Source organism: Triticum aestivum, chromosome 3A (assembly GCF_018294505.1).
Source record: "Triticum aestivum cultivar Chinese Spring chromosome 3A, IWGSC CS RefSeq v2.1, whole genome shotgun sequence".
Classification (NCBI taxonomy): Eukaryota; Viridiplantae; Streptophyta; class Magnoliopsida; order Poales; family Poaceae; genus Triticum; species Triticum aestivum.
The window spans coordinates 65,702,849-65,728,171 of NC_057800.1; the positions used below are offsets into that span (position 1 = coordinate 65,702,849).

Consider the following 25,323-nt stretch of genomic DNA (forward strand, 5'->3'; position numbering starts at 1 on the left):
TCTATTGCAAGCAGACTGGTCACTGGAAGCGGAACTGCCCCAAGTATTTGGCGGATAAGAAGGATGGCAAGGTGAACAAAGGTATATGTGATATACATGTTATTGATGTGTACCTTACTAATGCTCGCAGTAGCACCTGGGTATTTGATACTGGTTCTGTTGCTAATATTTGCAACTCGAAACAGGGACTACGGATCAAGCGAAGATTGGTTAAGGACGAGGTGACGATGCGCGTGGGAAACGGTTCCAAAGTCGATGTGATCGCAGTCGGCACGCTACCTCTACATCTACCTTCGGGATTAGTATTAGACCTAAATAATTGTTATTTGGTGCCAGCGTTAAGCATGAACATTATATCTGGATCTTGTTTGATGCGAGACGGTTATTCATTTAAATCAGAGAATAATGGTTGTTCTATTTATATGAGTAATATCTTTTATGGTCATGCACCCTTGAAGAGTGGTCTATTCTTGTTGAATCTCGATAGTAGTAACACACATATTCATAATGTTGAAGCCAAAAGATGCAGAGTTGATAATGAGAGTGCAACTTATTTGTGGCACTGCCGTTTAGGTCATATCGGTGTAAAGCGCATGAAGAAACTCCATACTGATGGACTTTTGGAACCACTTGATTATGAATCACTTGGTACTTGCGAACCGTGCCTCATGGGCAAGATGACTAAAACGCCGTTCTCCGGTACTATGGAGAGAGCAACAGATTTGTTGGAAATCATACATACAGATGTATGTGGTCCGATGAATATTGAGGCTCGTGGCGGATATCGTTATTTTCTCACCTTCACAGATGATTTAAGCAGATATGGGTATATCTACTTAATGAAACATAAGTCTGAAACATTTGAAAAGTTCAAGGAATTTCAGAGTGAAGTTGAAAATCATCGTAACAAGAAAATAAAGTTTCTACGATCTGATCGTGGAGGAGAATATTTGAGTTACGAGTTTGGTGTACATTTGAAAAATTGTGGAATAGTTTCGCAACTCACGCCACCCGGAACACCTCAGCGTAATGGTGTGTCCGAACGTCGTAATCATACTTTACTGGATATGGTGCGATCTATGATGTCTCTTACTGATTTACCGCTATCGTTTTGGGGATACGCTCTAGAGACGGCCGCATTCACGTTAAATAGGGCACCATCAAAATCCGTTGAGACGACGCCTTATGAACTGTGGTTTGGCAAGAAACCAAAGTTGTCGTTTCTGAAAGTTTGGGGCTGCGATGCTTATGTGAAAAAGCTTCAACCTGATAAGCTCGAACCCAAATCGGAGAAATGTGTCTTCATAGGATATCCAAAGGAAACTATTGGATACACCTTCTATCACAGATCCGAAGGCAAGACTTTTGTTGCTAAATTCGGAAACTTTCTGGAGAAGGAGTTTCTCTCGAAAGAAGTGAGTGGGAGGAAAGTAGAACTTGACGAGGTAACTGTACCTGCTCCCTTATTGGAAAGTAGTACATCACAGAAACCTGTTTCTGCGACACCTACACCGATTAGTGAGGAAGCTAATGATAATGATCATGAAACTTCAGAACAAGATACTACTGAACCTCGTAGATCAACCAGAGTAAGATCCGCACCAGAGTGGTACGGTAATCCTGTTCTGGAAGTCATGCTACTAGATCATGATGAACCTACGAACTATGAAGAAGCAATGGTGAGCCCAGATTCCGCAAAGTGGCTTGAAGCCATGAAATCTGAGATGGGATCCATGTATGAGAACAAAGTATGGACTTTGGTTGACTTGCCCGATGATCGGCAAGCAATTGAGAATAAATGGATCTTCAAGAAGAAGACTGACGCTGACGGTAATATTACTGTCTACAAAGCTCGACTTGTCGCAAAAGGTTTTCGGCAAGTTCAAGGGATTGACTACGATGAGACCTTCTCACCCGTAGCGATGCTTAAGTCTGTCCGAATCATGTTAGCAATTGCCGCATTTTATGATTATGAAATTTGGCAGATGGATGTCAAAACTGCATTCCTGAATGGATTTCTGGAAGAAGAGTTGTATATGATGCAACCAGAAGGTTTTGTCGATCCAAAGGGAGCTAACAAAGTGTGCAAGCTCCAGCGATCCATTTATGGACTGGTGCAAGCCTCTCGGAGTTGGAATAAACGCTTTGATAGTGTGATCAAAGCATTTGGTTTTATACAGACTTTTGGAGAAGCCTGTATTTACAAGAAAGTGAGTGGGAGCTCTGTAGCATTTCTGATATTATATGTGGATGACATATTACTAATTGGAAATGATGTAGAATTTCTGGATAGCATAAAGGGATACTTGAATAAAAGTTTTTCAATGAAAGACCTCGGTGAAGCTGCTTACATATTAGGCATTAAGATCTATAGAGATAGATCAAGACGCTTAATTGGACTTTCACAAACCACATACCTTGACAAAGTTTTGAAGAAGTTCAAAATGGATCAAGCAAAGAAAGGGTTCTTGCCTATGTTACAAGGTGTGAAGTTGAGTAAGACTCAATGCCCGACCACTGCAGAAGATAGAGAGAATATGAAAGATGTTCCCTATGCATCAGCCATAGGATCTATCATGTATGCAATGTTGTGTACCAGACCTGATGTGTGCCTTGCTATAAGTCTAGCAGGGAGGTACCAAAGTAATCCAGGAGTGGATCACTGGACAGCGGTCAAGAACATCCTGAAATACTTGAAAAGGACTAAGGATATGCTTCTCGTATATGGAGGTGACAAAGAGCTCATCGTAAAAGGTTACGTTGATGCAAGCTTTGACACTGATCCGGACGATTCTAAATCGCAAACCGGATACGTGTTTACATTAAACGGTGGGGCTGTAAGTTGGTGCAGTTCTAAACAAAGCATTGTAGCGGGATCTACATGTGAAGCGGAGTACATAGCTGCTTCGGAAGCAGCAAATGAAGGAGTCTGGATGAAGGAGTTCATATCCGATCTAGGTGTAATACCTAGTGCATCGGGTCCAATGAAAATCTTTTGTGACAATACTGGTGCAATTGCCTTGGCAACGGAATCCAGATTTCACAAGAGAACCAAGCACATCAAAAGACGCTTCAATTCCATCCGGGATCTAGTCCAGGTGGGAGACATAGAGATTTGCAAGACACATATGGATCTGAATATTGCAGACCCGTTGACTAAGCCTCTTCCACGGGCAAAACATGATCAGCACCAAGGCTCCATGGGTGTTAGAATCATTACTATGTAATCTAGATTATTGACTCTAGTGCAAGTGGGAGACTGAAGGAAATATGCCCTAGAGGCAATAATAAAGTTATTATTTATTTCCCTATAATCATGATAAATGTTTATTATTCATGCTAGAATTGTATTAATCGGAAACATAATACATGTGTGAATACATAGACAAACAAAGTGTCACTAGTATGCCTCTACTTGACTAGCTCGTTAATCAAAGATGGTTATGTTTCCTAACCATGAACAATGAGTTGTTATTTGATTAACGGGATCACATCATTGAGAGAATGATCTGATTGACATGACCCATTCCATTAGCTTAGCACCCGATCGTTTAGTATGTTGCTATTGCTTTCTTCATGACTTATACATGTTCCTATAACTATGAGATTATGCAACTCCCGTTTACCGGAGGAACACTTTGGGTACTACCAAACGTCACAATGTAACTGGGTGATTATAAAGGAGTACTACAGGTGTCTCCAAAGGTACATGTTGGGTTGGCGTATTTCGAGATTAGGTTTTGTCACTCCGATTGTCGGAGAGGTATCTCTGGGCCCTCTCGGTAATGCACATCACTTAAGCCTTGCAAGCATTGCAACTAAATGAGTTAGTTGCGGGATGATGTATTACAGAACGAGTAAAGAGACTTGCCGGCAACGAGATTTAACTAGGTATTGGAATACCGACGATCGAATCTCGGGCAAGTAACATACCGATGACAAAGGGAACAACGTATGTTGTTATGCGGTCTGACCGATAAAGATCTTCGTAGAATATGTAGGAGCCAATATGGGCATCCAGGTCCCGCTATTGGTTATTGACTGGAGACATGTCTCGGTCATGTCTACATTGTTCTCGAACCCGTAGGGTCCGCACGCTTAAGGTTATGATGACAGTTATATTATGAGTTTATGCATTTTGATGTACCGAAGGTTGTTCGGAGTCCCGGATATGATCATGGACATGACGAGGAGTCTCGAAATGGTCGAGACATAAAGATTGATATATTGGAAGCCTATGTTTGGATATCGGAAGTGTTCCGGGTGAAATCGGGATTTTACCGGAGTACCGGGAGGTTACCGGAACCCCCCGGGAGCTAAATGGGCCATGATGGGCCTTAGTGGAAAAAAGAAGAGGCAGCCCTACATGGGCCACGCGCCCCTCCCCTTCCTTGGTCCGAATAGGACAAGGAGAGGGGGCCGGCCCCTCTCTCTCTTTTCCCCCCTCCGCGAATCCTATTCCAACTAGGATTGGGGGGGGAATCCTACTCCCGGAGGGAGTAGGACTCTCCTGGCGCGCCCTCCTTGGTCGGCCAGCCTCCCCCCCCCTTAGTCCTTTATATACTGAGGCAGAGGCACCCTAGAACACACAAGTTGATCCACGTGATCTATTCCTTAGCCGTGTGCGGCGCCCCAGCCACCATAGTCCTCGATAATACTATAGCGGAGTTTAGGCGAAGCCCTGCTGCTGTAGTGCATCAAGATCGTCACCACGCCATCGTGCTGACGGAACTCTTCCCCGACACTTTGCTGGATCGGAGTCCGGGGATCGTCATCGAGCTGAACATGTGCTAGAACTCGAAGGTGCCGTAGTTTCGGTGCTTGATCGGTCGGATCGTGAAGACGTACGACTACATCAACCAAACGCTTCCGTTGTCGATCTACTAGGTATGTAGATCATACTCCCCCTGTCGTTGCTATGCATCACATGATCTTGCCTGTGCGTAGGAAATTTTTTTGAAATTACTACGAAACCCAACAACTCCACCATATGTGGCATTGAGTGCACCTACCTTGAGGGAGTGAGTGAGCCACCACCACATAGAGAGAGTGAGGAATTTGATAGGGCACGTGAGGCCATTTGCATTTCTAACAACTTGATCTCTACCTCTATTGTGTCTTCTCATATGGTGCTAGGTCCCATATATGATGATGCGCCGATCCGCGACGACTTTGTCCTTCCTATGGACAAGACGATGGCCATGGTGGAATATGATGCACCCCCCACATGGTTCCATCATGATGATGACGTTGACCACGCTTTGGTCTTTCACTCCTCACCTACACCACTTGAGTGGAATGATAAAGGTAACATAGGTGAAGGTGATGCTCTTGTCCCACTAGTGGACGTTCTTGACATCGATTGCTTGCATGATGTTGATCCACCTATTCCCATGCTTCATGCTAGTATGATTTCTCCATGCGATGATTTACCCATTTATGATGAGTTTGATGATTGCCATGAGGAGTCTATTAGTTGTGATGTCATGTTACATAGGATTTCTTGCGATAATTCTCTTGGTCACATCATGTTTGCCAATCCGCTTGACTTGTCATATGCTATGAATGAGATACACCATATGTCATATTTACAATCTCTTCATAGTGACTATGCATATGCCATTAAGATAAATCCAATTTGCACATATGGCATAGATGACAAGCCCATGGTTATTGGCATTTGTTTTTCTTGTGATGATATTGATATGCTTCCTTTGCATCATTTATCCTATATGCCATGCCATGACCACCTAGCTTCCGATATGCATTGTTTTGGATGTAGTTCATATTCTCCATATGATGTTTCCACTATTTCTCATGAGGAGACCCCATAGTTTCCTCATACATTTTAGGAGATTTTGATCCATCCTATCCATTGCATGATCCCAATACTTGTGTGCACCATATGCTCCCCATGAATAAAAATGATATTGATGTGCCATATACTTGCATTCTTAATTTGTGTCCCCATCGCGTCATACATAACAACTATTCTTTCATGATGGATGACATGTTCTTATACCATGCATCAAATTTCTTTGAGCGATGCTTATCTTGTGCTAACTCACACATGCACATACACATCATGATGGATGATGTGTACATTTACCACGGACACACTTTCTTTGGTTTGTGTCTCTTTTGTGTAGGTACCCATGAATACTTGTAAACCTCGCAATCCCACGAGTTGACAAAACGAGCTCTAGAGAGCAATGATGACTTGGGATCCCATGGATTGTCTTTCCCACCGCTCTCTTCGCGCAAAGACTTCGCGCATTTCTTCTACATGGCTCTCACATGGTTATGGGTTATCGTCCACTACATATTATATGCCCATCTTGCCATGTTCACTTTGCATGATATGCTCATTCCTATGCCTTTTCCATGCATTTGTGACCCATGCTTTGCATTACACATGATGATTGATTCTCCTACTTGTATGTGTATTTGCAAGCTTGGTGGAGATATTGCTTGTTATTGCCATGTTTGCTATGTGCCCCATGCCTACGATGATACTATGATCTTGCTTTGTGTTCGTCCTCGCAATATGTCATGTGCATTCCTTATATCTATTATGTTCTCACATGACATGATTGCCATGACTTCCTCTAGTGTGTTGCATCTTCGCTCCACTAGTTTGCACGACTTGATTGCTATGCTTTCTCATGTTGCATCCAGTTCTTGGATTAGTTGCCCCTATCATATGTTTGGTTGCAACAATGTCATTATTTCACATACGCCATGTACCATTGCGTGTCACTTGCTTCACTTTCTTGCCTCACACATGTTGAACAATTGCTATATCATTTGTGTTGAGTGCCTCCCTTTCTTCACTATACCATGTGCACATTATGCTTGGATTGTCTTGCACTTGCCTCATGCGTTTCAACATATCATCTTCTTTGGTGTTGTGAATGAGTCTTATGCCTACCATAGACCGTTCATGGAGAGTCTTATGCATGTTTGATATGATCTTGAGGTCGATACTTGTTCTCTTGTCACACATATTTGCATCACCACCTCACACATACATGATTGTTTCCATGATGTCTTTGCTTGTGCTCCATTTATATGCCTAAATGCCATGACACACTTCGTTGTCAAACCATATGCTATGCTTGATGACAACACTTGTTGGGTGAATCACCTCTTGAATGCTTGGTTTTGCTTTAATGCCAACCACATTTGTTTTTCCAAGTGCTTGTTATCTTTGCTCCTTTTGAAGGACCTACAAGATAGTGCAACATTGGAGAGTGCCCATTTCGAGCATCCACATGACAAGTGCTTGGCGGTTGTCCACTCCTACATGGCGACGCCATCTCTTTCCCATGGTGATGAAGATCACGATCCGTGGACGGATCTCTCCCAAGGGGGGGAGATGATGCGGAGCATCCCTCGACCATCCCCATGGACATCACGCCACCACCGCAAACACCTCGAGGACCAATGACAAGAGCACGTGCACGCAACATCGAGAACGAGGTCACTTCTTTCCTCTTCGAGTTTCGTTCGGATTCACATATGAATTGGGTTCTACCTCAATTGGAAACTCTATGCACGCTTAGGTACCAAGGAGATGACAGGAAGGAAACGACGACGGAGAGTCAAGCAACCATGGAGAAGGACGAGCAGCGAGGGAACGAGAAGAATGGAGCAACGGAGGGCTCGGACCACTTCGGGTGCCCGGCCACCTCCAACCGCCGAGGCCGCGGCCTCCCTGGCTGGCCCGGGTGCCCGGCCCTCTCCCGCCCGGGTGCCCGGCCCCCCCTGGGGCGGCGCCTCTGAGTGGCCCGGGTGCCCAGCCCCCTGGCACCGGGTGCCCGGCCCCCCCTCCTGGGCCGCGCCCAGCTCACCCCGGGTGCCCGGGCCCTCAACCCCGGGTGCCCGGCCTACCCCGCCCAGCCACCTGCGGCCACCCCCGGGTGCCCAGTCCTAGGACCCCCGGGTGCCCGGTCCACCTACAGTCGGCGCCCCTGACCGGTCCGGGTGCCCGGCCGGTTTGCCCCCGGGTGCCCGGACCCCTCCGCGTGCCTGCGTGCACTTTTGGGTTTTTACCCATGTATTCCCCCTCCTCCTCTTATTGGGTCCCTAGACTATATATACCCCTTCCCTAGCTCATTTAGAGGATAGCAAAGTATTTGATAGACAAAGAGAGAGCTTTGCTCATCTTCCTCCTCATGGAGATCATGACCTCCTAAGGGGGAAGATCCACTTGTGGATATCAAGCCCTCCTCTTGGGGAAGGATCTACCTAGATCATCAAGCCCTCATATCCTTCATAGGATTTGGAATGAACTCTACCATGTATCTTGTTTCCCTTTGATTGTTCATGTACCTTGTGGATCTTGTGTGTTTGTTGGTCTAGTGGATGTGTGATTGGACTTGTTCTTGAGTGTTCCTCTTGTTTTCCCTCTTGTTCTTGGGGATTCCCCCTCCAATTCGTGAAAGATCTTCACTTAGGGTTCCACCCTACAACACATGGTAGTCTGTTATAGCCCGGTTTACCGGAGTCCTGTTAGCCCAGTTGTTACTGCTCCGGAACACTTAGACTGGTCGGCATGTGTCCTTCTTCGATCTTGTGTCTGTCCCTTCAGGGAAATGTCACGCGGTGTCTTTCGGAGTCCTGTTAGCCTGCTACAGCCCGGATTCTCAGAGTCCTGCTAGCCCAGTTGCTACAGCCCGAACTCACTCGCTGATGACCGACACGTTCGTTGCTGGGTCATGTATGCCTGTCCCTATAAGTTAGTGCCACTTTGGGTTCACGACTAGTCATGTCGGCCCGGGTTCTCTGTCATATGGATGCTAGCAACATTATCATATACGTGAGCCAAAAGGCGCAAACAGTCCCGGGCCAGGTAAGGTGGCACCCGTGGGGATACCGTGCGTGAGGCCGCAAAGTGATATGATGTGTTACATGCTAGATCAATGTGGCTTAGGATCGGGGTCCTGACAGCCGGACTAGTCGTGAACCCAAAGTGGCACAAACTTACAAGGACAGGCATACATGACCCAGCAACGAACGTGTCGGTCATCAGCGGGTGAATTCGGGCTGTAGCAACTGGGCTAGCAGGACTCCGGGAATCCGGGCTGTAGCAGGCTAACAGGACTCCGAAAGACACCGCATGACATTTCCCTGAAGGGACAGACACAGGATCGAAGGACACATGCCGGTCAGTCTAAGTGTTCCGAAGCAGTAGCAACTGGGCTAACAGGACTCCGGTAAACCGGGCTGTAGCAGACTACCATGGCTCAATGGAAGCACTAGACTACATTTCCCCATAAGAGAGGCTACCAAGGATAGACAACTAGGTTGTCGGATCCCACACATACCAAGCATTTCAATCATACACACAATATGCTCGATATGTAAAAATACAACATGGCATCACAACAAAACTCTACGACTCAAAGTATTTATTCATAAGACCCCGAAGAGTCAGATATTACAAACATGGGCCTCATGACCCAGCATTCAAGTCATACAAGCAATAGCACAAGCGGGAGCTTAAACATGTCTGAGTACAGACAACTACAAATGAAAAAGGCTGAGAAGCCTGACTATCTACAAGACCCTGCCGAGGGAACAAGATCGTAGCTGAGGTAACAAGCTAAACGTCAAAGTCCACACGGAACTACTAGCGAGACTGAAGTCTCTCTGCAAAAACATAAATTAAGCAAACATGAGTACAAATGTACCCAGCAAGACTTACATCAGAACTATCTACATATGCATCAGTATCAACAAAAGGGTGGTGGAGTTTGACTGCAGCAAGCCAACTTTGACTCAGTGGCTATACTGAACTATGATTGCAAGTAACTTTTTGAGGTGGCGCACACGAGTCCACATATTCACCATATCAATACACCACTATGGATCTGCTCTCGTCTCCCTACGAGAACGCCATCCATAGCACTCACGCTTATCTTGCACATTTTAGAGAATCCACTTTCACTTGTCTATGAACTGTACAAGCAACCCAGAAGTCCTTCACACGGCTATTCGAATAGATCATTTATAACCCTGCAGGGGTGTACTTCTTCACGCATGCTCTCGCCACTTACCACCATGTACACGTCGTGTATCTCGGCAACCTTCAAGCGGAAGCCTGGCGAGGGAATCGGCCACGACCTGACTAACTGCACAAGTCTCTAGTCTAGGTTTATCACCTATTCGGGTTCCATCCGCAAGGAGATCCGGCCGGGGTGTCGCTCACGGCCCCAAACGATGAGAGCAGGGTTCCCGAGGCACCAAACAGGCGTCCGGTACACCGTGCCTCGTGTCTCTACCGCATCATAGCCCATCCCTAGGGTTAGCACTACGCACGGCCTCCAACACATATCCTACAAACACCAGAAACTAGTTGCAACTCCTGAACAGAGATCAAGGCGAGTAATAAGTCGAGAGAGTCAATTAAGGATCCCAATGTGTGGTAGTAGCTGTTCATGGATCACAAACACAGAACTCAGTTCTTGAGGACGGTTTCAATGAGAGAACCCACCATGTACTCCTACATGGCCTCTCACCGCTACCTTTACCAAATCGTGTTCACACACTTAGCTCTCAATAGTAAGACATGTTCACCACATTCCAATTCATCCCCGATGAATCAGACCTGACTCAACTCTAAGCAGTAGCAGGCATGACAAACAAGCATGAATGAGTAGGCACATCAGGGCTCAAACAACTCCTACTCATGCTAGTGGGTTTCATCTATTTACTGTGGCAATGACAGGTCATGCAGGGGAAAGGGGGTTCAACTACCGCAGCATATAACAGATGACTCGTTGTTGTCCTAATGCAGTAAAAGGGAGCAAAAGCGAGAGAGTGAGATTGTATCGGAATGAATAAGGAGGTTTCGCTTGCCTGGCACTTCTGAAGATAGTATAGTTCTTCATCGGTGTCATTGATCTCTTCGTCAGAACCACATTAACTGAGAGGGGACAGTTACCGGCAACATAGAGAAAACACAATCAATGCAATGCACAATATGATCCATGATCATGACATGGCAACATGCTGTGATTTGAGCTAATGCAACTAGAACAGAAGGGTTTGAGTCATTTTGAACCAAAGGTTCAATCCCAAACTCAACTTATGAATTTTAAATAGTGCCTTATCATGTTTTGCACTAAAGAGAAAGGTTAAGTTGCTTAAACATGCATGAAACCAGTAAAGATGGATAGACTGGATTTTTCTGATCATTTTTCATATATAACTTATTTCATTCTGAGTTATGGTTGAATTTCTATGAATTTTAGAAGTTAGCACTATTTTTTGGAATTTCCTGAACAAGAATAAATCCAGAAAATGCATTACTACGTCAGCATTAAGTCATGCTGACCTCAGCAGGTCAACAGGCTGTCTAGGTCAAACCTGATGGCTGGGACCCACACGTCAGTGTCTCAGGGCTGGTTTGGGTGGATGACAGGTGGGATCGGTCAACGCTGACTTGGCTAAACTCAAAGCTGGCACGTGGGATCCGCAAGATTAACACTAATCCAAACAGGAAATTTAGACTAACCTAATTAGTATCAGGGACCCACATGTCATTGACATAGGGCACTAACTAAACATGATTAGCACCTAATCTGATGGTGCCACGTCAGCTGCCGGCGTTTAACCGCCAGCGACCACAGACCGTGGCGGTGCCCGCGTCGGGTTTGCTCTACAGGCCACCATTCGACGCGCGGAAGGGCGCGTTTGAAAGAGGGGAGTGAGACGCATCCGTGGGTGGTCATGGTTCGAGCGGGGTGGATGGAGTCAACAGCGGCGACCAAAATGGCGGTGGCCGGAGCTCGGATGTGTTGCGGGTTTGGTGTTCCAGCCCGCAAACTAACCAACTAACAAGCTAGCCATGTTCAACATGCAGCCACGAGCTCGTTGGATGCTAGCACGTGACCAAATGGTCACCGGAGTGACACTGGCGTCGAGCTCGTGCAGCGGTGGGTTTCGGCCTTGACGGAAACAACGGCTAGAGGACGCGCTGGAGTGAGGGAACAGGGGGGATAGAGAGAGAAGCTCATGGCGGGGCTAGCAGAGGCGAAGGCGAGGTCAGGGAAGCGCTGTGGCTGGCGAATCAACGACGAGGGTGACGAAGCAGAGGCGGCGATGAAGACGATGGTGGCAGCACTCTGCTACTCCTGGTGTTGCGTGCGTAGACGAGAAGATGAAGAGCGGGACGATGGAGCATCTGGACCGGCCGGAGAAGCGAGTGGGAGGCAGTGGATGCGGCGGTGCTCGTCGGTGTTCTCAGGCGCCCATGAACAGAGAGAGCAGAGGGGAGAGAGGCTGTGAGTGAGGGGAAAGGACCAGGGGGCTCGGGCGTTTCCAGTCGCTCGGTCAAGGACGGGGGAGGAAGTAGGAGGTGGCGGGGAGACGTGGCCGCGGCCGTCTGTGATGCGGGCACGCAGCAGCTCCTACTGGCAGGAGCTTGAAGAAGCTCCTGGCGGTTGGGTTAGGCTGTCTGCTGGCTGGGCCAAAACAGGTAAGTGGGCTGGTGCCAGGTTAGTTTCCTTTCTCTCTCTCTTTTCTGTTTTTTCTATTTCTTCTGTAACTTTGTGGCTTTTCTAAAAACACTAAAACTAACTCAAAAATCATGAAACTACTCATTTTAATTTATGTAAACATTTTAGTTTATGATTATTTGGACATTTAAAATATTTTATAGCATTTAAATGTCCAAATGCAAATAACATAAGATTTAATCCAGTGACCTTATGATGACCTAGAAAAGTGTGCACCATTTTTGTCATAGGTTCTGGACCAAGGCGAAGATGATGAACATTTTAGAAGGGCATTTCAGGTTCATTGAAAAAGATTTTAGTAAACCCTAGTTGGATTGAGGGGGTGTTGGGGGTTTCTGTCATCCCCATTTCAACTTTCTGTGAAAAGTAAACATGATGCAGTCACTCTAATGCATGCACTGACTAGGGTTGTGACAACTCACCCCCACTAAACAAGAATCTCATCCCGAGATTCAAGACGTGAGGTAAGAAGACAGAGGGGACACGAAGCTAACACAATCTTCACGATCCAGGTTGCACTTCATAAGAACACTAGAAGAACGCCCGTGCGTTGCAACGGGGCCACATTAACTTTAAGAGTTCAATATTAATCATGTTAATAATACATTTAATATTCTCATACATATCAAGTGACACTAGCAACCTTTTTTGTCAATTTAGCAACGGGCTCAGTTGCAACGGGCTCTTTATACATATCAGACAACTCGCTACTACTTAAACTACAACTATGGCTACCAATATTTTTTTGTCAATTTAGCTCAGCAATAGTGTCTGGCTTAATAGACTGCTTTGCATTCACCCCCTCAGAAGACAGAGAGAACCAACTCAACATGTCAGAAGATTAACAGAAATTTCATTTGTATGGCATGAACATATAGCAGGAGCACCAACACATAGATCAGCAAAGAGCAGAGCACAGCATGCACACACACTCGGGCCATCTATATCATACACACACAGCAACGCACACACGCATCACGCTGGCATACACATACAGAAAAGCAGGCACACACGCATCATGCGCATTGGTCGGTGCGATGCACGCAGAGCAAGTACGTACGCACGGAGAGCAAGCTAGCAAGCACGCAAGCGTCCAACCCCACCGCTGCATGCGCTGGCAGAAGGTGAGGCAGCAAGGGAGACTGCACATTGAAGCTGTCCATGCAAGGCTGGAGGTGCTGGGCCGGCGACGGCGGTGTCGGGACGCCGCTTGATTCGTTCCCGGTGGCGTGCAGCTTGGGGCGGCAACGCGGCGATAGCTAGTGCTCGGGGATGGGGGTTTGGGGCGGGGGCAGTCGACCCGATGGCTGGCGAAGTTAACGGGCTCGGGCGGCTGAAAATTCGGCGGGTGGCGGCGGCACAGCGCGAGGATGGGACAGGCGGAAAACCTAGCGGGCGTTCAACTACCAATACCCACGCCTTTTTTAGGGGAATTGCTTGTGAAAATAACGTGCGACGACGACTTAGCGAGCGGATCCCCTTAAAAAAGACATAGCGAGCAGATTCCCTTAAAACTGGTAGGAATAGATACGATTGATGACGTTGATAAATAGTGGTGAATGTTGGCCTAATTTACTATCATCATGCATGGAAACGAATCATCAAGAAAAAGAATACTTCCTATTACTACACTCATAGGAAGCTTCCTAATCTCTGCTACCGAACAGTTTCTACCCAAACAAGGAAGGAAAGTTATGGACGTGATTCGAAAGGAAACAAACGTTATGAAGATTAATTAATTTAGATTTGATCTTCAGAGATTGATTATGATTGATTCTTTTACATAAAGACATTACTAAATAATTTGCGTCAGTATGGAAACGAATCATCAAGAAAAAGAATACTTCATATTACTACACTCATAGGAAGCTTCCTAATCTCTGCTACCAAATAGTTTCTGCCCAAATAAGGAAGGAAAGTTATGGACGTGATTCGGAAGGAAACAAACGTTATGAAGATTAATTAATTTAGATTTGATCTTTAGAGATTGATTGTGATTGATTCTTTTACATAAAAACAATACTAAATAATTTGCGTCAGTATGGAAAGTTCTGATCCGTTCAGTTTTTTTGTTGTGTGAGAGGGTGAAGTGAAAATAAACCGATGAAGTGGGGGAGGCGACGAAAAAATCTACGACGGTTAACCTATGAAAAAAAACGAACGAAAGTGGTGGGACGAAAAAAAACCTGGAAGCGAGACTACCAACTGCTCCATTAGGAGTACAGATTTATTCAATCATCCTCTTTGTCTCGACGTCTTGCTTTGAGAACTCCATCCAACATGACAATGAGAAGAAAGGAAAAACTCTAGAAGAATCGATCTTTCGAATATCGAGCAACTGATGATCAACTCACGAAATGAGACATTGAAACATCTCTCGGGCTGAGACATGAAACATACATCCAGAGGGATGGAGTGTAACAGATGACGAAGGTTCACCAGGTAGATAACAATTTCACGCTTAAGAAGGTGGTGAACGGTTGTCAACGTAGCGAGGAGTTGAGTTGCCATGATACCATAACGAGACATCTTAAGGAAGATGACTCGCAAAAATATTCCCTTAAGTGGCTAAAGGAATTACTTTTGATTCAGAGATCATTGATACTCTTTATACCAGCCTAAGGAAAATCACAACAATCGTTTGACGGAGTACGAAGGGATGGCATACCCGGACTAGAATGGATGATGTGGACTACCTTGTTGAAGACAACGCAATGGATGATTTTTGCTTATCATCGGAAATGGATGGGACCCATGGTAGGACCACTTTTGAAGGTGATCCTGACCAGAAATTAGCGAGAAGGGTAGTCCATGGTTGAATGACACAATGGCGGTGCAAGCTAGGAACAAAATGCTAATGCTGGGAATGATTCTAGTAACTGGGAGAAACTCAACAGTAGAGAGTGATTCCACTATTTGAAAGGTTATGGCATAATCGAAGAAACTGAGAGCGGATCCCAATTAATGCCGACGATAAATCCTAGTGCTTGCGCGTGCTCTCAAGAACTTGAGCATTTCCATATTCATCAAGGTTTTACCAATATCCGTGTCAAGGATCCTGGCAACACAACATACTACCATGATGAATAGTGATGGACGATGCAGATGCAAAGGGAGATAACACCTTCTCGGATTTCTCCTTAGCGAGGCCAAGGAAACAAAATTTGATGATCGACCGAGACATTTAGCACTCTGCTTCTAATGTTCTCCTTGATGTGCTAGCGTAACCCATTTATTGATATGATTTGGTATCTAGAACATCAGGTAGAAGGTCAGACTTTGGGAGCGCAAGAATCCATAAGGAATAACTATGAAAGTAAATCCTACGGAATCCTTATGGGAAGGTGGCCAATTTTCTCAATCAAGATACTACAATAATGGGTCTTTCGGATGGGTGTGTTGGCCACGACATCCACTTTACCGGGTTATAGAGAGACCAATATTATAGTTCTTGGGAAACATTCCAACCATCACACCTGCCTGAGATTCAGATCTGGTTGGTGTCAGGATAATCCGGACTCATCTAGTCTAGAGAGAAAAATGAAAGTTTGTAACATAAATCGACGAGATGACGTTGCGAGATTCTCGGGAGATGAACTACGATAGCAAGCTCCAAAACATGAGCCGGTTCTGCTACACACCTGCGAACACACTGTCCTAGACAAGCATGACCACATGATAGTCTTATAATAAAACACTACCGAGTTCTGGTTGGGAACCATCATCACGGATAACGAAGTCCTTGCATAAGTCATATGATTAGCTCTTATGAAGGAACTTCTTCTCTTTGAACAAATCAGTTAGTGGCTTGGTGTGCCAGGGATACATATAAAATGAAGGTTGCAAGTCTCCAAACCACAGTATACTTCACACATATGCATGACTGACTTGGGATGATTCCAGAGGAAGCAAAACAAACTTTCTCGAATTCACGGCGACAACTTGCTTCAAATGCACATGAATTAGAGGAAGTCACTTCTTTCATCCAACATATCCTTCATGAATGGGACATGAAGAAAATTCTTACACAAGTTTCCAACACTAGCTGGATGTTCAACACGAATCATGGAGGAGACAAAATGCTGCTGATGGGCTCAACAGCAACTCATCGGAATTTCCATATCACTGGACTCCCACCATTATGTGAACAATGTGATAGTATTGGTCAGACCAAAAGATGTAGTGATGTATGCTCGAGGAATCAACCACGAGTAAGACAACATTACAGATATCGTTGGTTCTAACTTGATTGGACGATGGCCTACACTCAAATCAAGGTTTGGACAAGACGATAGGTTCAGCAACTGATCACGAGGACCAATCGATGAAGAAATCATCTTTCTACAACAAACACACAAAACAAGATATCCCTTTGAAAATGAACTAAGTTAGACAAGCTTTTATCTTCCAACTCTCCAAGTTGTTGTTTAGCTTGACCGACTAGCTCAAGGGTATTCAACACAGATTCTTGGAGAAGGGGGGTGGTTTACAAGAAACCAACTTGATCACGAACTCAACATAGCAGTCAGGTAACAACCTAGTAATACTTCCGAGAAGATATTCGAAAAATCACGAGCCACCGATGTGTTATTAAGCTCGAGAACAATCATGCTTTTCAAGGCAAGACGACATGATCACAAAAGCAAGGGATTCAATCCTAACTCAAAGATCAAAGAGTGCACCATAAATAAGGACAAGGTAGCACAATCAATCCTAGAATAGTGACTTGATAACCAACACGCTAAGAATGATATTAATGTCCATTAACTACCAAGTAACACGGTTGCTAGGAGTATTGATTTCACATATCATGATTCACTTGTCGATATTCCGGTTGCGACAACACAAAACCGATGAGTGAATAATGATGGCAAGAAGTATCAGTACGTCAAGAATTCATAAGAGAAGGTGCAATTCTCATGACATTCCTGACATAAGGTGGGTAATACTTCAGGGTAGAACGGACCAAAAGCTTGATTGCATTTGATCTACAAAATACAATTGCTTTGACCCAATCCTAGATATGAATGAGGTACTGGAGTTTGTTTCTCCTAGTTATTCCGAAATAGAACGGCTTAACAGACCATAGGAATAATAGGCATCGACGAACGATTGATAGACAATGGTCGAAATACAAGTAAAGAGTAACAACTCAAGAAACATATATCTTTCTGAGTTGTGGATGCATAGATTAGTATGTCGAGCAAAGCTCAACATTTCTTTCGGATAACCCATGCAGAAAGGTAGAACTGGCAGATTCACCATGTAGAATGGAGAACTCAAGAAACATATATCTTTCTGAGTTGTGGATGCATAGATTAGTATGTCGAGCAAAGCTCAACATTCCTTTCGGATAACCCATGCAGAAAGGTAGAACTGGCAGATTCACCATGTAGAATGAAGAACTCATTAAAAGCACTCTAGTTGTGATCTTTTGGTTCAAAGAACTTCTGCCATAAACAGTTCATGGTATTTGAAAGAAGGAAATACCATGGACCTCAAGGACTATCGCAAAGGTTACTAATATCCTAAAGGAACTAGCAAACACTATCAACAAGAGGTGAGTGGAGTGAATCTCAGGTTCAAAACCCCCCAGTTTGCCTCTATGTAAAATCACACCCCCCCAGTTTGCCTCTATGTAAAATCACACGGTTGCCGGTGGTTTTGGGGTCCACGTTGGAGATGCCCTGGAAGGTTGTATTCTCACAAAATCAACATCGTATCGCTGTGAAAGAGTTGCTATAATTTTGCACGTACGTTGTGGAAGATTTTCCATCACGTTGGCTCACTACTCTATTTTACGTGTACAGAAAACCCAGTTTATCTGTGAGCTGACTTCTGTGATGGTTCAACGTCCACGCATGGTAACGTAGACGCACGCATTGCGCACGTCCTGTCCTGAGGAGGACAATGAGAGTACCAACATAAACTGATACACATCAGGTAAATCCTCTTGGTAACACATAAATCGTATTTGACCTTCTATTGGCTACAATTCTTCTGAAGAAATAAGTGAAACATTACTCAAGTACCATAAGTTGCTCAAAACATCACCAGATGAAGTGAAATATTACTCAAGTACGTCATATAACAGCTGCAATGAAACATTACTCAAGTATGTCATATGACAGCTGCCGTTTACCGTGAAGAACCATACGAGGAAAGAAATGAATTGAAGAAAATCAGAGCCAATTGAACTGAAGCTGGATCTGCAGCTTCAGGATTGTCTGAAAGAGCAGACAGCAATGACACACCACTGAAGTTCAGTTAGCAGATGGAAACTCGAAAGGACTAGATAAAGGAAATGTCGTTAAGAGCTGCTAATTTCCTCGTATTCATAAAGGCTTTACTTCAAGTAAATTAAATTTTACAAATAGATGGAAAAAATCACTGAGGTGCAAGTCTACGAAGATTCTTTGATACATCTAAGATTCACAGAAACACATCGCTAGCAGACTATCCTGGATCAAGCGAATCAACCACACAACAAAAACGCCCTACCTGTTCTCCAAAGCAAAATCCAAAGCTTACAGCAGTGATCCACCGGCTGAATACCATGTGGAATGTAAGCATTAGATCAAAAAAAGGAAAAATAATAATATGGTGAAACTAATCACCATAAGAGCAAAGCATTGCATAATCATAATAGTTCGGCACTCACCTGTAATAACATCTCAAACATATCAGCATTTGGAGCTTATCCAGCTGCCTCTAAGGAAAAATTCACATAACATAGATCAATCACTTCTGACAAACAAACATCCAACCAACACTGGAGTAAGACAATGGAACAGAAGTCCTGGAAAAGCAGACAACCTACCTTACGATCTCTTGTATGAGTACAAGTCCAGAGAGAACATGAATATAAATGGTTTCTTGCAGATGACAATCTTAGTAATTATATGACTCTTTTCAGTACGGCCGCGAACGTGAACCACCACCCTGGTTTCTGTTAGGCCCATGGCCTCCTCCATCTCTGCGTCTGTCCCCGCCATAGCCACCGCCTCCACCGCGTCCGCCTCTGCACAACAAGTAATGCGGCAAACAGGTTATTTATTAACATCATACAACCAATCATGATTTTAGTTATACTCAGCTGGAGATACGTATGATATATGCTGATTTAAAGGCTCAGCTGCTTAAAAGAAAAACTGCATATTGGTCAACTGTACTTGGCAATGATTCCAGACTTTATCTGGTCATCCAAGGCATATGTAACATGACAACAATGTCTGATACATAATTTGATTCAGGTTAACTTGGTTGGGTTCCATTCTGTCCTCTTCAGGCCAAAATGCAACAACCAGACAACTCATGGCATATTCTCATATCCGCTAAATAGTTTTAAGAGGCCTGTAAATCACACAATGACACAGGACAAAATAATATGACAATGCTAGGAAAATGCAAATTGAGATATCAAACTGTAGCATGAGCCAGAGGGTATAATTGGCCCAGAGTAGACATTACATTTCAGAATTTGCACTTATCATATAATGAAGCAAGATGTACTTACCCATGGCCAGATGTAGGAGCTCTAGGTGCTGATTTCTCAGCCATCACAACACTAATTTTACGGCCTCTCATGTCATAATCTGAAAAGGAAGAGTATATGCATTATGAAGTGGAAAGCACACAGTGTTAAATAGAAAAATGTGATGCATCGTTGCAACCACAGCACTAAACATACCGTTGTAGAATCCTCCAGCTGAATGAGCAGCAGAAGGATCTTCATAAGCAAGGCAAGCATCTCCTTTGGCTTTCCCAGAATCATCAGTGTAGATTTTTATGTTCCAGGGCCACTGGTCTTTGTAGCCACGTTTTTGCTTGATCCTTCCAACCTTTAGAAAGTAGTTGCAAGTATTGAAAGAACAAAATAAAATGACCAACAAGTGCTCGACATAATTGAAAAACAACAGTATTCTATTCTCTAAGATTAACAAAAGCAATGGGGGTGCCATCTTGCGCGTTCTTGGGCAAAGATATGTTACCTGACCGACTCAGCATGGCTATAAAGTTTTTAAGTAAAAAACTAAAACATATATTGAGGTAACAGGAATCAAGAAAATATTGGCCTATTTTGGAGTATAATTATGTGAGCAGAGTCAAGCTGACTATTACTAACTATGTATCAGATAGAATTACCCTCACTATGGTCTCACCACACGTAAACTTCGCATTTGGTTTATAAGCACCTTATATCTTAAAAGAATGATGGATGGGGTCCAACCATGCAGTGATTATAGAAAATATTATTACTAATATCAATAAATGCAGCTTACACACTTAATATGAACTATGAACTGATGAAAACAGAACACAACTTCACATCATATGACACAGGCATTAACAGTCCAAGTGGAAAGTGAGATATTTTAAGAGGAACACATACCAAGCATTTCAGGCAATATAAAGAACTACTCCCTCCGTTCGGAATTACTTGTCGCAAAAATGGATGTATCTAGACATATTTTAGTTCTAGATACATCCATTTCCGAGACAAGTAATTCCGAACGGAGGGAGTAATACATACAGTTCAAATTAAGGAGCACCTCATAAAATATGTTTTTAGAGGACGCACAGATCTACAGCACGGAGATCTCTAGGATATTACATATTGATAAAGAATTCAAGAGAAGGTAAATTATACCTGGCCAATTCCTCCAAAAAGCTCTTGCAGTTCCTCAACAGTCACATCTGGAGGCAGGTTTGAGATGTAAATCCTTGCATTGTCGCAGGAATCATCACAGTTTGCATCACACTGCTTAACCTTTGTAGTAGGTTCAGGGGCAGCATTTGCAGAATAACCACCGCCGCCTCCGCCTCCACCATGATAAGAAGGTGGAGCACCACCTGCGCCTCCACCCCCAGGCGCAGACCGACCACCATAACCACCATCATATGTAGGTGGCAGGCCTCCTTGCCCCCCTGGGGCACCGCCACTATATGGGTTCGGAGGTGGGGCACCATAGCTTGGTGGGTAAGGGCCTCGACCGCCACCATAGCTGTTAGGGGGTGGCACTGCAGAGTCTGAACTGTACACATTGTTGCCTCCATAGGAACTTGGGGGCGGTGCGTAGTCACCTGGAGGAGCGCCATAGGATGGAGGGCCTTTAGGGGGAGCCTGTCCATAGCCACCGTCACCTTGGTTGTTCTCTTGGCCTCTTCCATAACCACCACCGCTCCCACCACGGTGGTCATCAAAACCACGGCCGCTACCACCATCACGATTATATCCTCCTCTTGCTCCTCCAGCACCACCATCACGACCACCAGAGTTGTAATCCCCATCACCTCTGCTGTAGCCACCACCTCCTGAACCATGATCACCACCACCACGATTGTACCCTCCACCTCCACCAGACCTATCGTACCCGCCGCCACCACCACCACCTCCACCTCCACTTGGGTTAACTGCCCCACACTTATTGCACTCAGTCCTCCTTGCAAAGTTCACATTAAGACAGCTGCAACAAGAGTTCATATATTTTTAGTCTCAAGGATTCCATAGAAGATAATACCCTCAGCATCAACACAACTGGTAGTGTTTACAAACTAGAGACCATCAATGTTTCCAATAAGAGCAGAACATTGGTAACACATAAAACCGTAAATTAAATGTATGCTCTGGTGTAACAACCAACAAAATATACTACAGGAATAGCATCAATATTTTCGAATGTAAATAACCAGGGCAAATATGCTGGTATATCAACATATAGCCCAGCACTATTTTTTTGAATATAAATTGCACACAGGAATAGGATCGCATCATAAGTTATGATTTTAAAGCCATAGGGCATCTAGCAGAAGTTGAAACTAAGCCATCAGAATGATGTGATGTTTGAAATTCCAGTCACGGCGCTGCAGCATAAGCTCCCAACAATAAAATACCATGAAAGTTCTGCCTAGCCTAAATCCCCACGACAAGTTCAGAAGACCACGGCTGGATCAGCGAGTCCAACGCCAAATCCTAGAGCGAGATGATGAGAATTCGATACCCACCTTGCATCAGGGCAAGTCCAGTCGCCTTCGCGTCCACCCCCGCGCCCGCCACCTCTCCCGCCACCGCCGCCGCCGTAGCCTCCTCCACCACCACCACCCCCTCTCCCGCCACCGCCGTACCCTCCCCCACCGCCACCACCTCCATATCCTCCACCACCGCCACCGCTGCCGCCATATCCTCCCCCACCGCCGCGCCCACGACCACCTCCGCCGCCGCCGCCGCCTACACAAACACGAAAAAGGTCAGAAAAACGATCCACGAAGAGGAGACAAAACCGATTCCGAGGATCCTGAGGCGACCTCGGCCGCCGTAGCCGCCGCCGCCGCCGCCGCGGTAGTCGTCGGATCCGTACGCCCCCGACATGGGGTTCACGCCAAAGCTAGGGTTTGGGAGTGTTCGAGAGGCCGCGGGGGCGGAGCCGAGTATTCGCGATGCAGGGGAGAGGCGCCCGCTGTGGATTAGGGCAAAACAGTCGCGACGCGATTGCAAGGGTGAAGCATCGCGAACATGGGCCGAATTTTATTGTAAAGAGTTCTGTTTGATTCGGTTGCGCTGACCGACTCCGGCAGGCCTTCTGACTGACTGGGGAGTTGCCTGAAGCCCACTACGTAGTTTGGCCCGGCCCGTTTAGATGTTTTGACGTGTGAAGCCCGCTACATAACCGTCCAATCTATTTGTGTGTTTATATGATGCTCAGAAAAAATGTGTGTGTTTATTTGTGTAGAAAAAATTGTGTGTTACTGTCTTCTCAAAAAAAAAGTGTGTGTTTATTATATTGTTTGTTTGATCTGTTTCAATTTTATACGACTCATCTTTATACAAAAATTCATATAATAACCTTAACGCAATATAGCAACCGTGAGGTGAGCCTTAGCATTTCTCTAAAAGAAAAAATTAAGAAACTTGCAGTTAATCTGAATCTTGATTTTAAAAGACAAATTATGTGGTTTTTACTGAAGCTGAACGACATTTTTCACTTACACGGCATGCATTAATGAACAAGATTAGTGCAACTTCATATCGGGTCTTGCATGTAGGACACACCTGTCAAAGATTTGCGGCTTATTTAGTGAATGTTAGGGAAGATGTCTAGATTGAACAAACAAACGAAGAATAAAGATCCATGACTACAAGTTACGTGGGGTTCTTTGAAGTCGGTGTCTCCAATTATCACTTTTAGCATATCTGCTTTCCACCAAAACATTAGTGAAGAAACTATAGAAGTCCTTTTTTCTGGAAAAAAATAGAAGACAAAGCCTGCATAAAACCATATTAGCCTTAAAGATTTCGAAAAATCGCACGAACCACCCCACCTATCCGATGAAAATATGTGATCATAGCGCGTGTTATGACCAAATACACATCCCTTGACCATTGGAACAAACGTGTCGAAGTGTACTTCATCACCAAGCTCACATGAAGAAGACTATGAGCACCCTGACCCTGGCACAGAAGAATAGAAGAGGAGTACCTTTAACCTAAGCATACTTCACACCATTGTCGTCGCCTTTCACCAACATAGGCCGAAGGTCAAATAAAAATTCATAAGATCAAGGTCTTACCACATCAACACACCACGAGGGAGATAGAGCCTCAAGAGTTTTTGAGAGCCGGAATTTTTTTAAAGCATTCAAGAACTTTTGTAAGTCACACAAATGATGGGTTCTTAATTCTACCCCCTGTCCGAAAATATATGGTGTTTTTTTTTTGTTAAGTCAAGCATTATATATTTGACCAATTTTAAAGAAAGACATATCAACATCTACAAAGCCAGATAAACAAAATATGAAATTATATTTTATGGTAAATTTAATTATACTTTTTTTTGTTAAGTCAAGCATTATATATTTGACCAATTTTAAAGAAAGACATATCAACATCTACAATGCCAGATAAACAAAATATGAAATTATATTTTATGGTGAATTTAATTATACTTTTTTTTGATAGAAAGACTGTAAGGGAACCCCCTACAGTATAATTGGTGCAACAACCCCAAATTGCAAGTACCATGCCTTGAACCTGAGTGGGTGGGAAGGCATCAGCCCCTTCCAACCACTAGGCTATGCCTTAGTCTGCAAATTTAATTATACTAATCTGATACAGTAGATAATAATATTTTTCTCACTAAATTAGGCTTTAAAAACATACACCTTATATTTTGAAACCGAGGGGGTACAATTTTTTCTACCCTGCAAAATCTAATTCAAGGACAACTTTTCCTGCCTACATTGTACACTCCACACGGCTTTAACCAAACTGTTTTTTTACTTGTTGATTTCCTCTTCTCACCTGATAACTTCTTTCTCCACCCTTGCGTGCTCGGGCTCAATCAGTGAAACTCGTTTCGGTAATTCCTCTTTATCCCTATAACGGTCGGCACATGTCATGGTCCATGAGAAAATTGTGACCAGGAACGATGAGCATCCACTGTATAAACACATGGCCGAACATTTTCTAGTGTAATTTGGAAACAACTTGAACTCAGACGACAAGTGTTGATTTGCATCCCATCTGAGTTATGTATGCTCAGTTTCTCTATCGCTCAGCTGGTAATTGATCGCCTGGCGATTGTTCCTCATATGACCAGGTCCAGTTATCATATACTACCAGATTTTTTGAAATGGTGGCCGGTAACAACTTCTTCTATTGCAAGAACAAAAAACTTTACGAAAGAGAATCCCAGCACAATTTGTCCATCCACATTCAATAATTTACATGTTCTTGTACGGTTGTACCAAGCATGGAAGAAATATCCCTCAAAAAATGTTTGAAAGATATAAAACAAATTCG

The 25,323-nt window shown here is 44.3% G+C and overlaps 1 protein-coding gene across 5 annotated transcripts; it reads right to left on the bottom strand.

Annotated features, from left to right (window-relative positions):
- Window positions 1–18,512: 18,512 nt before the first annotated feature.
- LOC123060329 (transcription initiation factor TFIID subunit 15b) lies at window positions 18,513–23,020 on the bottom strand. Of its 5 annotated transcripts, none has more exons than XR_006427890.1 (9): window positions 22,830–23,020; window positions 22,530–22,752; window positions 21,175–21,991; window positions 20,215–20,365; window positions 20,041–20,119; window positions 19,345–19,545; window positions 19,186–19,229; window positions 19,026–19,071; window positions 18,513–18,751 (listed from the first exon to the last, which is right to left on the bottom strand). XR_006427890.1 is itself a non-coding variant. In XM_044483002.1 (6 exons), the coding sequence occupies exons 1-6, from the start codon at window positions 22,891–22,893 to the stop codon at window positions 19,437–19,439; spliced, it is 1,443 nt and encodes a 480-aa protein (XP_044338937.1). In that variant the 5' UTR covers window positions 22,894–23,020; the 3' UTR covers window positions 19,237–19,436. The 5 variants fall into 5 exon arrangements, 1 of the variants encoding a protein (XP_044338937.1); XR_006427889.1 differs by having other exon boundaries at window positions 18,515–18,751; window positions 19,186–19,235; XR_006427888.1 differs by lacking the exon at window positions 18,513–18,751 and having other exon boundaries at window positions 18,830–19,071.
- Window positions 23,021–25,323: the final 2,303 nt, after the last annotated feature.